The 14,249-nt window shown below is 53.0% G+C and overlaps 1 protein-coding gene across 3 annotated transcripts; it reads left to right on the forward strand.

The window, feature by feature from the left end:
* The first annotated feature begins 469 nt into the window (after positions 1–469).
* ROBO4 (roundabout guidance receptor 4) lies at positions 470–13,953 on the forward strand. 3 transcript variants are annotated; one of them, XM_063094144.1, is made up of 18 exons: positions 470–541; positions 961–1,290; positions 1,555–1,712; positions 1,913–2,033; positions 2,312–2,439; positions 2,529–2,757; positions 3,011–3,123; positions 3,988–4,156; positions 4,306–4,491; positions 4,615–4,657; positions 6,584–6,720; positions 6,838–7,101; positions 10,731–10,838; positions 11,043–11,196; positions 11,340–11,579; positions 11,719–12,077; positions 13,023–13,229; positions 13,388–13,953. In XM_063094144.1, the coding sequence occupies exons 1-18, from the start codon at positions 472–474 to the stop codon at positions 13,396–13,398; spliced, it is 3,027 nt and encodes a 1,008-aa protein (XP_062950214.1). In that variant the 5' UTR covers positions 470–471; the 3' UTR covers positions 13,399–13,953. The 3 variants fall into 3 exon arrangements, with proteins under 3 accessions (XP_062950214.1, XP_062950215.1, XP_062950216.1); XM_063094145.1 differs by having other exon boundaries at positions 11,058–11,196; XM_063094146.1 differs by having other exon boundaries at positions 491–541; positions 1,008–1,290; positions 11,058–11,196.
* Positions 13,954–14,249: the final 296 nt, after the last annotated feature.

The raw sequence follows: 14,249 nt of genomic DNA on the forward strand, positions 1-14,249 counted from the left end.
CCTCAGCTCTTAATGCTGTGCCCGAGACTCCACCTCTGGGTTTCCATTCCCCTCTAGCAGGTGGCTGCCTGGAAGCAAAAGGATAAGGATTGGGATTCAAGGATAAGGTTTAAATAGAGGTTTAGGATTAAAGGATTAAGGGTATGGTTGGAGCTATGACTAATGTGAGGATTCCCTTTAAGAAATCCCAGACTAGATCATGAGGTAAACCTCACAGCTGAAATTAGGGTCAGGGGTTTTGGCTAAAGGGTGCAGGTCAGAGTTTCTTGCCTCTGGTCTCCTCCCAGTTCTCCAAGGCTCTGAGGGCCAGGCAGGAAGCATCGGTTTCCTCAAAGCTGCTTCCCTCCTGGGGCAGAGTCTCGGTCATAAATAACCACTACCACCCCACCCTGCCCCTCCTTCTCTCTCGGCTGTGAGCTCAGAGCAGCAGGACAAAGTGCTTGGGACAAGGACAGAGGCCTGAGAGCAGCCATGGGTTCTGGAGGAGTGAGGTTCCTGGGGGTCCAGTGGCCCCCGCCTCTCCTGCTTCTGCTAGTCATGGGTAAGTGCGGCCCTCTCTCTCCTCACCCCTGCCCCTGGGCCCAAGGCCTGGCCAGGGCAGAAGAGGCTCCATGGCTCCTTTGCTTCCCTTTTGCAGTGGGGGTACCAGAGATGATGACAATAATGATGACGACGACGATGATGATGATGATGATGTGTGTGTGTGTGTGTGTGTGTGTGTGTGTGTGTATGTGTGTGTGTGTGTGACAGAGAGACAGAGAGAGAGCTGTGCAAGCCCTGGCCTGGACGCTGTGCACGCCGGCCCTCTCTCTCTCAGCCTGCTTGTTGTCTGGGAGCCGACTCTCACTAGTACAGGCCTTCAGGCAAACACGTACACAAAGAAGACAGATGAAGTGTGGGGTAGGGAGTCAGGAACCTTGCTGGTGGTCAGACCGGGCTCTGCCTTCCCTTCCCTCCCAGGAGGCATGGCTCAGGACTCTCCCCCCCAGATCCTGGTCCACCCCCAGGACCAGCTGCTCCAGGGCCCTGGCCCCGCGAAGATGAACTGCCGAGCCTCAGGCCAGCCACCTCCCACCATCCGCTGGCTGCTGAATGGACAGCCACTGAGCATGGTGCCCCCAGACCTACACCACCTGCTACCTGACGGAACCCTCCTGTTGCTGCGACCTCCTGCCCAGGGACGTGCCCACAGTGACCAGACTCTATCCACAGACCTGGGTGTCTACACATGTGAGGCCAGCAACCGGCTGGGCACAGCAGTCAGCCGAGGTGCCCGGCTGTCTGTGGCTGGTGAGGCCTGGGATGGGAGGCTCAGAGTGCAGCAAACCTGGGCTGAGATGCCTGAGCTGAGGGAAGTTTGAGGGGATCTCTGTGAGTGGAGGCCTGGGCTGGGAGACAGGAGGGAGGTCTGGGTTGGGGCGAGCCCTAGAAAGGAGGCCTGGGAGGTGGACAGAGTGGAATGGGGCCAAGCAGTAGGGGATGCCAAGGTGAGATCTCTGGGGAGGGGAGGACTGGGCTCTACTCCCAGTTGACCCTCCACCACCACCCCCACAGTCCTCCGGGAGGATTTCCAGATCCAGCCTCACGACACGGTGGCCGTGTTGGGCGAGCAGGTGATTCTGGAGTGTGGGCCACCCTGGGGCTACCCAGAGCCCACAGTCTCATGGTGGAAAGATGGGAAACCCCTGGCCCTCCAGCCAGGGCGGCACACGGTAAGAGTGGACCCCTTCCCCATACTTCATTCATCCTGTCCGGGGCACAACTGGGCACACCCTGAGGGACAGACCCTCCCCCCAGCCCCACATCCCCTGGCAGAACTTGAGGAAGGGAGGGCAGTAAGGCCTCAAGCTTACCCCCAGCCTCACAGCCCCTCCCCGCACGGGAGACTTTACAGCGTTCCTGGCCCTGACAGGTGTCCAGGGGTTCCCTGCTGATGGCAAGAGCAAAGAAGAGTGACGCAGGGACCTATATGTGTGTGGCTGCCAACAATGCAGGACAACGGGAAAGCCGGGCAGCCAGGGTGTCTGTCCAAGGTAAGAGCAGGGGTCAGCCAAAGTCCAGGGCAAGGCAGGTGGCTCCAGTTAGGGTGGTGTGGTCTGTTTTGGGCTGTGGTTAGGGTATGTGGGGTTCAGCCTAGAATCAGTGTCAGAGTGATGGCAGCCCTGTGTGGTTGGGAGGATCCCCATGCTAGAGTAGAAATAGGAATACTCTAGATCTGGAGTTTGGGTTCCTCTGTGGCTAGGGAGTATTCCACTCCTCAATTCCTTCACTCTGGCCTGTAGGCCCCATCCCAGCCCTATGCTCCCCACAGAGCCCCAGGACTACACGGAGCCTCTGGAGCTTCTGGCTGTGCGCATTCAGTTGGAAAATGTGACCCTGCTGAACCCAAACCCTGCAAAGGGCCCCCATCCTGGGCCTGCTGTGTGGCTCAGCTGGAAGGTAAGGTGGAGGACATAAGGCAGAGAGCTCAGGAAAGGGCTGGTCATGAGCTCCCTGACCCCTCACCCTTCCTTCTGACTTCCTCCCAGGTGAGTGGCCCTGCTGCACCTGCTCAGTCTTACACGGCCTTGTTCAGGGCCCAGGCAGCCCTGGGAAGCCAGGGAGCCCCGTGGGCAGAGGCGCTACTGGCTGGCTGGCAGAGCGCAGAGCTTGGAGGCCTCCACTGGGGCAGAGACTACGAGTTCAAAGTGAGACCATCCTCTGGCCGGGCTCGAGGCCCTGACAGCAACGTGCTGCTCCTGAGGCTGCCAGAACAAGGTTGGGGCAGATCTCCCAGAACCTAGCAATATACTCTCAGACTTCTTCTTGTCTGGGGTCCCCGGGACTGTCCCACTCCAGTCTGGGGAGATGGTGGGTCCTACTCCTGGACTCTCTTCTATATTGACCAGGCAGCAGACCATGAGAAGCTTCTATTCTTGGTGGGGCTCTGACTCTGTGAACCCCATTTCAGCTTTTATCCCTAGAGTCTTCTCTCTCAGCACCCCTTACAGCCTGTCTTCCTCTCCTCCAGTGCCCAGTGCCCCACCCCAGGAGGTGACCCTAAAACCTGGCAATGGCAGTGTCTTTGTGACCTGGATCCCACCACCAGCTGAAAACCACAATGGTGTCATCCGTGGCTACCAGGTAACCCCACAAGCTGACACAGCCTTTCCTAATAGGATCAGGCCATCCCTCTTGCCAGGAGTCCCACATACCCTTGCTCTACTAAAGCAGAGGCAAGGGAATATGAGTACAATCTGGTGTTGGCAGCGCAGAAGCATGTAGAAGGTACTTGGAGAGGATCAGGGTGGGGAAACATAGGTGGAAGAAGATTTCATATTTACTCAGACAGTGAGAAACTATCTGTGCAGAGAAGCAAAGGAAACTTACTTCTATTGAGCAAGGACCTACTGTCTGCCAGAACCTGCCAGGCAATTTACCTTCTCGATCTCCTTTCATCTCACAGTCTGCCCTGAATTATTATCCCCAATTTACAGGCATGGAAAGCAAGGCCAAGGTCACGGGTGTAGGAAACAGAACAGGAATCAAGTCAGGCCTTGTCTGACTCTAAACCTCTAAGGCAGTGGTGCTCGAAGTGTGGCTCCCGAGGCAACAACATCAGCATCACCTGGGAACCAGTTAGGAATGCAAGTTCTCAGGTGCTTCCCCAGGCCTACTGAACCAGAAACTCCAGAATGGGCCTGGCAACCCATATTTTAGCAAGCTCTCCAGGTGATTCTGAAGTATGCCAAAGTGTGAGAACCATTGGTCTTAGGCATATTTTAGTAGACTAATTACTTTTGCCCTTCCTGTGTCAGTCTAGAGAGAAAGGTCACTCACTTTGTGGTGGAGAGGGGAATAGGAAGTGTGCGTGCACGCTGGGTGGCAGGCAATCCCCAAGTGGATGGCAGGGCAAGTGACCACATACCTAGAGTCTGATCTGTATATGAAAGGCTCAGCTGCTGGAATGGTGCCTGGGGCAGCTGCCCACCTTTGCTTGTGACTCAGGTCTGGAGCCTGGGCAACACCTCACTGCCCCCAGCCAACTGGACTGTAGTGGGCGAGCAGACCCAGCTGGAGATCGCTGCCCGAATGCCAGGCTCCTACTGCGTGCAAGTGGCTGCAGTGACTGGTGCTGGGGCTGGGAAGCCCAGTAGCCCTGTCTGCCTCCTTTTAGGTGAGGGCAGTGCCCACAGGCCCCACCCATACCCTTCAGCCCCCATTTCCATGTTCCTCTCTCCCTTGTCCTGCCTCACACTTCCCCCTCCTCCCCCTTACCTACCAGACCCTCACTGCCCCTTTCCCTGAGCTCCAAATCCCATACAGAGCAGGCCATGGAGCAAGCTGCCCGAGAACCCAGTGAGCATGGTCCCTGGACCCTGGAGCAGCTGAGGTCCACCTTGAGGCGGCCAGAGGTCATTGCCAGCGGGGTCGTTGTGCTCTGGCTGCTCCTGCTGGGCACTGCTGTGTGTATCCACCGCCGGCACCGAGCTGGAATGCACCTGGGCCCAGGTGAGGGGGGGACCTCCAGGCAGACAGGCCTTCCCTGGGCTCAGCCAGAACGCTGCAGGGGGGTTAGATATCTGGCCAGGTAATGGAGCCTCTGGATTTAGCCTTCCTCCTGCTCTCTCCCAGGTCTGTACAGATATACCAGCAAGGACGCCATTCTAAAACACAGGTGAGAGATTAAAGGGGAGAGGTCTAGAATGGGTGGGGGCAGAGGGGGCCAAGGAACAGTGGAGCTGGGACAGAGAATTGTGTGGAATATTAATATACACTACTACTAGACAGTTTGGGACCCTAGTACCGGAATCTCTCCAGAACTCCAAGTGAGAGTTCATTGCTCTTTCATTTATATTCCTGTTGCACCACTTGACAGTTGGGTAAACTGAGACTCATAAAACTTAAGCAAACTTACCAAAGGCTATGCAACTAGTAGCTGGCCTTCTGAACTCCTAACCCAGGGCTCTTGTCAGCCACCTTTCACACTGCACTCTCCTGCTGTCTCACTTTGCTAGGTGAAGAGCAACTGGCAGGAGATGACTAGATCTAATGTCTAATTTTCTCTGTGTGCCCAGTGTCTACTGTGTAGCAGTGCCTTTGTGTTCAGTAAGTCACCTACTGAGCGATTATCCCTGCACCATAACCCACCCACGGTTCCAGCAGAGGGCGTTCAGCCCCTACATCATAGATTCTTACTCATTGTTCTCAAAAACAGGGCCAGCCTGTAGGTACTTCTGCTCCAAGAGCATCTGGCTGCCAGAGCAAGTCTGCAGTTGTAAGACAAAATACTAAGAAAGAACACATCCTTTTTTCTCCTGTTGGCTGAATTTTACACTTAGTAACCATTTCATGTCTCTGCCATCTTCTCAGCTCTTTATATCATGAGATTCCCTCTGGTGGGTTTCACACACCAGGTCTGCTTCTTTCTTCAGAAGTTTATTGAGCACCTACTATGTGCCAGATACTTCTAGGCCTTATGCTGCCATTTTGCTGTCAGATTCTCAGCCCAGAACAAGGTTCCAAGCTGGCTGGTGTTTTGTTCCTGAGTTTTTCTATGCTCACTGGCTTCTCTCTTCCAGCTACCTCCTGAGCTTTGTCTGCTCTGCCCTGAACTTTCTCTGGCTCTCCTAGAACTTTCTCCCTTGTCCTTGTAGAAGATTCTGATCCTTTGGTTCATTCATTCCTTTGGAATAGTGTCCACCTACCAGGAACTCTCAGTCTAGGCAGAGACAGTGGCATTTGAGTACAATCTGGTGTTGGCAGTGCAGAAGCATATACAAGATACATGGAGAGGATCAGGGTGGGGAAACATAGGTGAAAGAAGATTCCATATTTACTCGGAGAGTAAGATGGGGAAGGGCAGATGGAGCAGTAAGAAATAGACTGCCACATCAATAGGGAAAGACAAGCCATTTGGTCTGGCTGGAACATAGGGTGTGAGATGGGTAAGAGCACAGGATAAGGTTAGGGACTGGAAGCCAGACCAAGAAGGGCCCTATTAGCCATGCTAGGCTGCTGGGCTCTATCTTGGTGAATGGAGGACCACTGAAGGTATTAGGCAGAGAAGTGCCTTAGTCAGATCCCAGTTCTCGAAGGATCACTCAGGCAGCGGGATGCCAATATCCATGTAGCAAGCTCCTGCCCTGCCTCTGAGTGATCTCACATTTCCTCATGTATACTCAGAGCGTCAGCCTTAGATGGAAGGCCTCGTGGTTGCCATTTCACAGATGAGGCAAGTGGGGCTTAGAGGCTTACAGACTTTACTTGCCTAGGGTTATACAAAGCTGTGGCAGTTAGGGATTTTCAAACCAGATTTGTCTGGTTCCAGATCTGTTCTTTTCATCTCAGCACACATAGTTGTCTGCCATGAATACCTCCCAGCTCTGGGCAACTGGGAATTGCCCTGATCCCAGGACAGAAAGCGGCACCAAGTTTGGGGCATCAGGTCAGAGATCTTAAGGGCTGAAAAGTGGTAGTAAGGATAAAGCTGATACCACCATCTCCTCAACCCCTTCTGCTCCCCTCTGGGCTGGGGGTCTCGGCCAATTAGGTTCTCACTTCACCCCGTTTTTCCTTCCTCACCTACCCTCCTCTACCGCAGGATGGATCACAGTGACTCCCCCTGGCTGGCAGACACTTGGCGTTCCACCTCTGGCTCTCGGAACCTGAGCAGCAGCAGCAGCCTCAGCAGTCGGCTGGGAGGGGACCCCCGGGACCCGCTAGACTGTCGTGGCTCCTGTGAGCACACCCAGTGGGGGCAAGGGCCTAGTAGGGGGGCAAGGATCCGAGGAGTGGAGAGTGGGGACGCGGGCTGGGATGTGTTTTCCACAATTTCTCCTATTGTTTTTATCACAGTGGTCTCCTGGGATCCCCGAAGCCCTGGTGTGCCCCTGCTTCCAGACACCAGCACTTTCTATGGCTCCCTCATCGCTGAGCTGCCCTCCAGCCCCCCAGCCCGGCCAAGCCCCCAGGTCCCAGCTGTCCGGGGCCTCCCACCCCCGCTGACCAGGCTCTCCAGCCCCTGGCCCAGCTCAGACAGTCTCTGCAGCCGCAGGGGACTCTCTTCTCCGCGCTTGTCTCTGGCCCCTGCGGAGGCTTGGAAGGCCAAAAAGAAGCAGGGTGAGGATGGGGGGATAGACAGACTGAAGCTGGTGGGAGGAGGGGCCAGGAGTGGGAAAGCTATGGGAACATGGCATGCTGGCCTCGAAGCCAGGTGTGGGCTGCAGCCACCGCAGCTTCTGTTCTCCTCTCTGGGGGGACACAGGGTCTCTTTCCCTATCACCAGAGCACTCAGCTGGGAGTGTGATCACCTCAGCTTTTCTTTACACTGTGCTCTTGTTTCTCTCTGGCCACATCAGTAGTGAGTCCTGTTTCTGCAGTCAAGTCAGCTCAGCAAACATTAATAAGCACCACTGCATGCCAGACATGGGGGACACAGAGACACCACACAGGCTCACAGTGTGTCTAATGAAAGTGCTGACTAGGACACGAGTAATGCTAGGGTCTGGCAAAATGTGACAGTGCTGGCATGAAGCCTCAGGTGCTCATGAACTTGTCTCCCTGGGCACTGTGCACAGGTCCGCTTGGGCACCGACTCCCAACTCACTAGAGGATTGGGTATTTCCTTTCTGGACAGATTTTTCTTGTGACTTTCAGCTGCCCACTTTGATTTTCCAGAGAGAAATTATTATAGTCTCCATTTTCTGAGTAACTAGCACATGCTAGATGCTTTACTTATTTTTTTATTTCATTTAATCCTCGCAATAGATTGGCTAGGTATTATTTCTCTCATTTAACAGATAGGGAAAGAAGGTCAGAATGATTGGATAACTTGTTTAAAATTCCACAAGTAAAAAGCTGCAGAGCTCAAATTTGAAGCCAGGATGGTCTGCCTCCAAAAGCTACTCTGAATCTCTCTGCAGCTCCTTTGGGAAATTCTCTTCTGTCACTGATTATTTTCTCCTGTCTCTGGCCTGTGCTCTACCTGCTGTCTTCGTGAGTCTTCTGTGCCAATCAGGAAGACTTAACAAATGTTTTACAACCAATTCTTTTTTTTTTTTTCTTTCTTTTAAAAAGATGACCGGTAAGGGGATCTTAACCCTTGACTTGGTGTTATCAGCACCACACTCTCCCAAGTGAGCCACAGGCCAGCCCCGCAATTCTTTTTTTAAAGTGGATACAATCCAATTTTTATTAAGACAAAGATGGATTAAGAGTAATTAAGAGCTTGTTCAACATCCAGAATTTTTCAACTCTAAATATTAGCAAAGCTGGCATTCTTACCAGCTTTGCCTCAGAGCTATTGCATTATAAATCCTCACTGGTGATGAAACACCAGCTAAAAAGAGGGCGAATAAATCTTATTTAAAACCCAGCCTTCCCATAGAGAACTATACTGACTTTAATGGAACGTACAGCCCCTCTTAAAACATTAATACTACTAGAAAAAGGTGAGTGGTTTTCTTACAGCCAATTCGTAAGAAGGGTTCCAGTTCTGAGACAAGGCTTCCTAACCTGTGGTTTAGGACCTCACTTCACCCCTGTATCTCCTCACCCCAGCCCCATCTCACCACTGCCCCAGGATGGATCAATGGCAGTGGCTCCCTTTGGCTAGGGGACACTTGATGTTCCACCTCTGGCTCCCAGGACCTCAGCAGCAGCCACAAGATCATGCTATGATCTTGTCCAGAGCCATGGAATTGGTTCTACTGCTGTCACCTAGTCCAAAAGCCTAATATTTCTTCCTCTTCTAAAACTGGCAGTCTCTCTTAGTCATCCCTGCTCCTGACTCCTGTTGAGCTGCTTTTTCCTTTTTCTTGTTATTTGACCTTAGTTGGGTCTCTTCCTCCACTACTGATATTCTCACACCTGCACTCTCCAGCCTCTCGTCCACTACACCAGGTTCTTAGTTCTGCTCACTTTGCCAGATACACACACTGAATATCCTCACCCATTCATTCATTCAAACAAATATTTATTGCATTTCAGATATGCTTGATGAGATTTGACCTTTCAACTTGATAGCATTTTTACTGTATAGTTTATTTAAATAGCACTGGAACTAAAATCCAAGGAACTCCAAGCAAGGTGGGAGAAGGCCTTTGTCACCAGGGTCCCTTACAGAAAATGAAGAGGGTTGGGATAAATGTGGCCTTTTCCAGGCCTGGCCTTTTCCCTTCCTTTTCTGCTCAAACCACCAACCAACAACACATGCTCACATTTCTGAGCTTAGGCAAGAAGCCAGGCACTAGATGAGACAAAACTGATGATAGCAGAGTTGGAGCACCAGCTCTGAAGTTGGCCCCCAGAACTCCGTAGGTCATACAAAAACTAAGGGAAATGAATCAAAACCAAACCAACCAAAGTACAAAAGGAAACTTTGATGGAAGAAGTCTAGTTATAGTGTGGGTGTTCAATCCAGTGAATGAGAAGGTCTGGCCACTGGTACATGGATTCCCAGGGCCCACGTGGGGCCCTGGTCAATGCCAAAGGCATGGTCTCGTCCCTGCTCTAAGCTGTCCGTGGTCACCCCCAGATCTCTGAGATCAGACTGACTAGATAGCTCTACGCTGAAGATCCTGCTTGGTCTCTAGTCTGCCAAGGAGGGAAACTCTTTCATAGCTGGGCTTCTGATCATGTGACACACCTGAAGGCTGTTTCTTTTCTCCTTTGCTTGATGTTTTTCCCGGAGCCTGGTCTTGAGAAAATCTCTTCCTTCTACTACCCTGTTTCCTCTCTGGTTTAAACTTAGATACTTCTGGGTTCTGGATTGACCACGAAGCAGGCTCACAGGTCATTGCACACAGCTGGGTCTCTTCTTTTGGTTTCTTCAGCTTCTCTGTTGTCAAAGTTCACTCAGAGCCCTGTCTCTTCAGTGCCCATGTGGGCCAGACAATTGCCGCTATCTAGTATGTGACTCTTCTCACCTGTGTTTACATCCACATCTCTGATATCATCGATGCATTCGCTCATTCATTCAACAAATATTACTGAATATCTATGGGCAGGGCACTGTCCCCCTAGGTGAGACCAATGCATTTTCCTATTCTGAAGTTCCTCTTCCTGTCACCTGACTCTCTCCTGTCACACCTAATATTGTCTGGAGCTTCCTATTTTTATCTTACACGCTCAGCTCAACTTGACAGTCCAGCCCATCCTCCCAAGAGAAAGACATTCAAGTTTCCCAGGACAGGTATATTCAGAAACGTGAGATATTTGCAATGCCAAGAAATAGAAATTAATACATTCACTCCAAGAAAAAGAAAGAGTATTTGTCTTCAAAGAGCCAAAATTCATGAGGAGAGTAGAAATGTGAGGGTATAGAGATCGGGAAGATTGGAATGTATACAGTCAAGGAAAGGAAAATTGTTTTTACAGTATCTATTGGGTGCCAGAAACTTTCCAATCTGTTTTTATCTAATCATCAAATCATCATTTGAAGTGGTTGTTTAAAAGTGAAACTGAGGCTCAGAAAGGTTAATGGACTTACCTGAGGTCACACAGCTGAGCCAGGCCATGCGGCATGAGGGCAGGTCTTTTGACTCTAAGCCCAGTTCCTTCCACCATACCACAGCTGCCTGGATGCATATTGAGGGGGTGGGGAGAAAATTGAAGAAGGCTCCTTCTGCTTCTCTGGGTTCTGGGTGCCACTAGCTGAATTAAACAACAGGCTGAAGATAGAGCCTATGGCTAGGGTCTGAAAGGCCCACCCTGGCTTGTCCTCCAGTCACCAACCCTTTCCTTTGCAGAGCTGCACCAAGCCAACAGCTCCCCGCTGCTCCGGGCCAGCCACCCCATGGAGCTCTGGTCCTGGGAGTTGGGAAATAGAGGCTCCAAGAACCTTTCCCAAAGCCCAGGTGAGAGGAGCTCCCTGAGAGGGAAGCAAGGGGATGAGGCAGGGTATGGGGTGCACCAGCCCAGGCCCCTACACTGGTTTCTCCTCTGGTCCCTGAGGAGTCTGAGTGGGTGGGGTAGGGGGACAGGAAGCCAAGGGGGCTGGGGTGCAGGCAAGAAGTCTGGGGATTTGGGGCTGACAAGGACTCTGCCATTCTCATACCCAGGCTATTGTTCCCCAGGAGCTGTGCCCCGAGCTCTGGTTGCCCGGCGGGCCCTGGGACCGCAGCTCCTCAGCTCCTCTAATGAGCTGGTCACTCGCCCTCTTCCTCCAGTACCTCTCTCTCCTCGAGGAACCCCCACCCAGAGTCAACAGACCCAGTAAGAGGGCCAGGGTCAGGAAGCAGGACTGAGGGTTGGGGGTGTGGTGAGCATGCGCTGGGACTGTACAGGGGCGGGAAGGGGTGTTCAAGGATGTGAGGACCTGCACTAACCATGCTGCTGTCACTCTCTTACCCCATCAGGCACTTGGCAGAGCCCCAAGCTCCCTCCTATGTCCCACCACCATCAGAAACCCCCACCCCCATCCTTAGCTGCTCCAGTCCCCCCAGCCCCCAGGCCTCTTCCCTCTCCAGTCCCAGCCCACCTTCCAGTCTCCTGTCCAGCTCTTCACTGTCATCCCTGGGGGAGGATCAGGACAGTGTGCTGACCCCTGAGGAGGTGGCCCTGTGCCTGGAACTCAGTGAGGGCGAAGAGACCCCCAGGTGAGCAGGCTAAGAGATGACCAAAGACTCCAGATAAGCGTGCTACAGGAGTATGCTTACCCCCTCACCTGGAATGTTTCTGCTGTACGCCACCCTACCCCAGCCTAACTGTTTTGTCTCCCATTTTGCTTCTTCCTAGGAACAGCGTCTCTCCTATGCCAAGGGCTCCATCACCCCCCACCACCTATGGGTACATCAGCGTCCCAGCAGCCTCAGAGCTCGTAGACATGGGCAGGGCTGGAGGAGGGGTGGGGTCGGACAGGGGCGTCTTGTTGTGCCCACCTCGGCCCTGCCCCACCCCCACCCCCAGCGAGGGCTCCTTGGCCAATGGTTGGGGCTCAGCCTCTGAGGACAACGTGCCCAGTGCCAGAGCCAGTCTTGTCAGCTCCTCCGATGGCTCCTTCCTCGCTGATGCCCACTTTGCCCGAGCTCTGGCCGTGGCTGTGGATAGCCTTGGTTTTGGTCTGGAGCCCAGGGAGGCAGACTGCGTCTTCACAGGTACATGGGATCACCCCATCTTACTCCTCACCCCCACCCACTAAAATTGACACAGTTCTTGTAAGACCTCCTTTCTCCCCAGTCAATAGGCATGGCTTCCTAATCATCATCTTCTTCATGCTTGTCGTTAAAACAGCTAGTTTTTATTGAGTGATTACTATGTCCCAGGTACACTACTGTAAGTGCTTTATATACATTTAATATTAACAACAATTCTATGAGGACTACTTTTTGCCCCTCTATCCCAAATGAGGAAACCGTAAGTTAGATACGTTTATTAATTTGTCCAAGGCCACCCACAGAACAAGGATAAATTGCCCAGTTGTAAAGCATCGAGGCAGCCAATTGCATGGTCCATTCCCCTGCCTCCAGCACCCTCCTCTTCCCCAGACATGGGTCTCCAGGAACGGCTACTCCACAGCCTCTGCTATTTACTCTCATCCAGTTTCAAGTCCCCTCCCTATGGGAAGTTCTCTTTTCTGTCCTGTACTTCCAAACCCTTCCTCTAGCAGAGTGGGACCATCGTCTCCATGTCCCCAGCCCCTTTGGTGTTCCCTTCCCCATACACCCTGTCAGATCCCCCTACCCATCTTACTAACCCCAACTCTACCCTTCGCCCACTAAAAAATAACCAGGCTTGTGACAAATGAGAGGACAAGGATTATCCAGGATGGAAGTGCTCATAATGGAGGGGGAGGGGGAAGAGGATGCCCAGGGAATGGCAGAGTGAAGAGAGAGTATGTATAGAAGGCCAGAGCTGGGCTGGGGGGAACAGTTCAAGTGATTCTCCCTGAAGAAACCAAGGGGCCAGGCCTCTAGAGATGTGGCCACTGGGAGTGATAGGCTGAGTTGGGGCTAGATTATGTTTAGGGCTGGGTGTATGCCCAAAGCTGGTCCCTAGGGGCTGAGGGTCAACCCCCCACAGACACCTCTACCCTCCGACAGATGCCTCATCACCTCCCTCCCCACGGGATGACCTCTTCCTGTCCCCCACCCTCTCCCTGCCCCTGTGGGAGTGGAGGCCAGACTGGTTGGAGGATGTGGAGATGAACCCCACCCAGCGGCTGGGAAGGGGGCTCCCTCCCTGGCCCCCTGACTCTCAGATCCCTTCCCAGAGAAGTCAGCTCAGCTGTCCTGTGCCCAAGGCTGCTGGTGAGTGTCTGCCCGGCTAATGCAGCCATCTTCAGGGGAGGGGTCCTGGGGAGGAGCCAGGAGGAAGCCTGGGGTCTGGTGGGAGACGTAAGGAGCGGAGGTGGGGGCTCCTCCCCCCCAGCAGGGATGACTCCACTCTCCTTCCATTTCTTTTGTAGATTCCTCCTGAAATGTGTTCCTGACACTGCCGAGAAGAGGATCTGAAGCACCTCTGCTGTCAGCTATGAGGCCTGGCTGTGGCGTGTGGCTCTTGGCCTGTGCTTCTCTGCCTCCAGGAGAGTTCTCCCTCCAGGATTGTGAAAACAAATGAAAGCAAAGCAAAATAAGAGCAAAGCAGACCAGGAGCCTCAGTGGGGGCAGCACATCCTTCCCACCTTTCTCCCAGACATTGCTTTCTCCTCTGCTCTGTCCACCCCCACAGCCGGGTGGTTTTGGCTATGGAGAAGCCCTGTCTCCTGCTCTCCCCACCCACCCACTGGGACCATGGGAAGTGTGTTCGTGGAGGACAGCCGAGGCTGGTGGGAGAGGGCTGCAGAGGACAGCGCTTCTTGGAGCCTCCCCTCCAGCCTACCCGCCACTGCTCCAGAGGCAAGCTCAACTCTCCCCAACTGCCCCACACAGTGGCATTAAAGAGAAGCCACCAAGGCAGTGAGGCCCTACCTCAGTGCCAAGGCAAAGTGTTCAAGGCTGGGTCTAGAAAGGAAGCTGAGGGAAGAGAGTTGTGAGTGTGGGACAAAAACACCCTCCTCATAAAGTTGTCACTATGATCTTAAAGAATTTGATACTATAAAACTGTAAAGACTTGAGTTCTGTGAGATCATTTCCTGGGGCACCTTTCTGGGGAGGGCACCTGGAGAGATGACAAGGGTTACCTGAGTTAGGTACCAAGCATTCATTGACACTCGGGCGGTGTCGCTTACTTCTGTTCTGCACTTAGGGAAGAATGACATGCATCCATGGGATTTTAAGCAGAATCTGGAGAAGGGAGAGGTGGGGGAGTTTCAGGGTCTGCTGGTCCTG

Source organism: Cynocephalus volans, chromosome 4, assembly GCF_027409185.1.
Source record: "Cynocephalus volans isolate mCynVol1 chromosome 4, mCynVol1.pri, whole genome shotgun sequence".
Lineage (NCBI taxonomy): Eukaryota > Metazoa > Chordata > Mammalia > Dermoptera > Cynocephalidae > Cynocephalus > Cynocephalus volans.